The sequence below is a fragment of the Myotis brandtii genome, unplaced genomic scaffold (genome assembly GCF_000412655.1).
Source record: "Myotis brandtii unplaced genomic scaffold, ASM41265v1 scaffold1166, whole genome shotgun sequence".
Lineage (NCBI taxonomy): Eukaryota > Metazoa > Chordata > Mammalia > Chiroptera > Vespertilionidae > Myotis > Myotis brandtii.
Window position 1 is genome coordinate 128,488 of NW_005354034.1, and position 1,401 is coordinate 129,888.

Below are 1,401 nucleotides of genomic sequence, written 5' to 3' on the forward strand. Positions count from 1 at the left end.
ATTTTTAAAATATATTTTTATTGATTCCAGAGAGGAAGGGAGAGGGAGAGAGAGAGAGAAACATCAGTGATGAGAGGGAATCATGGATCGGCTGCCTCCTGCAGGCCCCACACTGGGGATCGAGCCCGCAACCTGGGCCTGTGCCCTAACTAAGAATCGAACCGTGACCTCCTGGTTCATAGGTCGATGCTAACCACTGAGCAACACCAGCCCCATTTCATCCCCCCCCCCACCAAGGCCTCCCCAGAAGCCGGCGACCCGCACACACTCATTCTTCTCCCCACAGCCCTCATCCTTGTCACGTCTGGGGCTGCCCCTCGTGCGGAAGGTCCTGCCATTCCTCCCACCCTCACCCACCAGGACCCGCCCCCCCCATGACCCCCATCCTCTGCCGTTGTCTGTGACGTGGTCACGTCCTCCTCACGGGTCTGTCCCCCCCAGAAGGACGCTGTGAGCTCCCTGCAGGCCACATCCGCGTGGACCCGGCTCCTGCCTCCTCCCCCGTCGCCCCGGCCACGGCCCCGCGGTACCTGCTGGAAGCTCTCCCGCAGGTGGCTCTGGTCCTCCGAGTGGCAGAATTCCAGGATGTCCTTCCCCAGCAGGTCCTGAGGGAGGAGAGACGCTTTCGTAAGCCCGGGCCCCTCTTGTGTCCCTGTGAGTCCTGGCTGGTGTGGCTCAGTGGATAGAGCCTCGGCCTGCGGACCGAAGGGTCCCGGGTTCGATTCCCGGTCAAGGGCACGGGCCTCGGTGGCAGGCTCCTCCCCGGCCCGGGCCCTGGTCGGGGCGCGTGTAGGATGTAACCCATGGATGTGTCTCTCTCACATCGATGTTTCTCTCTGCCTCTCCCTCTCTCTTCCACTCTCTCGACAAATCAGGGGGGAAATATCCTCGGGGGAGGATGGACAAAAAGAAAACAACAGACATTATGGCTGTGAGAGCCGCGCTCACTTCCACCCCCCCCCACCCCTCACCCCGTCTCGAGCTCACGCCAGGATGTTGGGGGAAAGTCGGTGAGCGTCACCTACCCCAGCGCCACCCCGAAGCCGGCTGCTGGACCCCAACCCCGGGCCCTCTGGCCTCACCCACCCCGACGGCTCACTTCGCTACGTCCCCGGGCCCGCGGGGTCGGAATGCATTTTTATTTTAATTTTATTTTAAGATTTAGAATAACCCCCTTATTTTGTTTATTCATTTTTTATTTATTGTCCATCCTCCCCCGAGGATATTTCCCCCTGATTTGTAGAGAGAGTGAAAGAGAGAGGGAGAGGCAGAGAGAAACATCGATGTGAGAGAGACACATCCATGGGTTGCCTCCTGCACGCGCCCCGACCAAGACCCGGGCCGGGGAGGATCCTGCCACCGAGGTCCGTGCCCTTGACCGGAATCGAACCCGGGACCCTT

General features: G+C 60.4%; 1 protein-coding gene across 1 annotated transcript in view; it reads right to left on the bottom strand.

Annotated features, from left to right (window-relative positions):
- ARNT2 (aryl-hydrocarbon receptor nuclear translocator 2) overlaps positions 1-1,401 on the bottom strand; it is a 47,853-nt gene that overhangs the window by 8,689 nt on the left and 37,763 nt on the right. Inside the window, exon 8 of the mRNA XM_014529188.1 lies at positions 531-605. Within this exon, the coding sequence (XP_014384674.1) occupies positions 531-605 (75 nt within the window). The remainder of the gene's footprint in view (positions 1-530; positions 606-1,401) is intronic.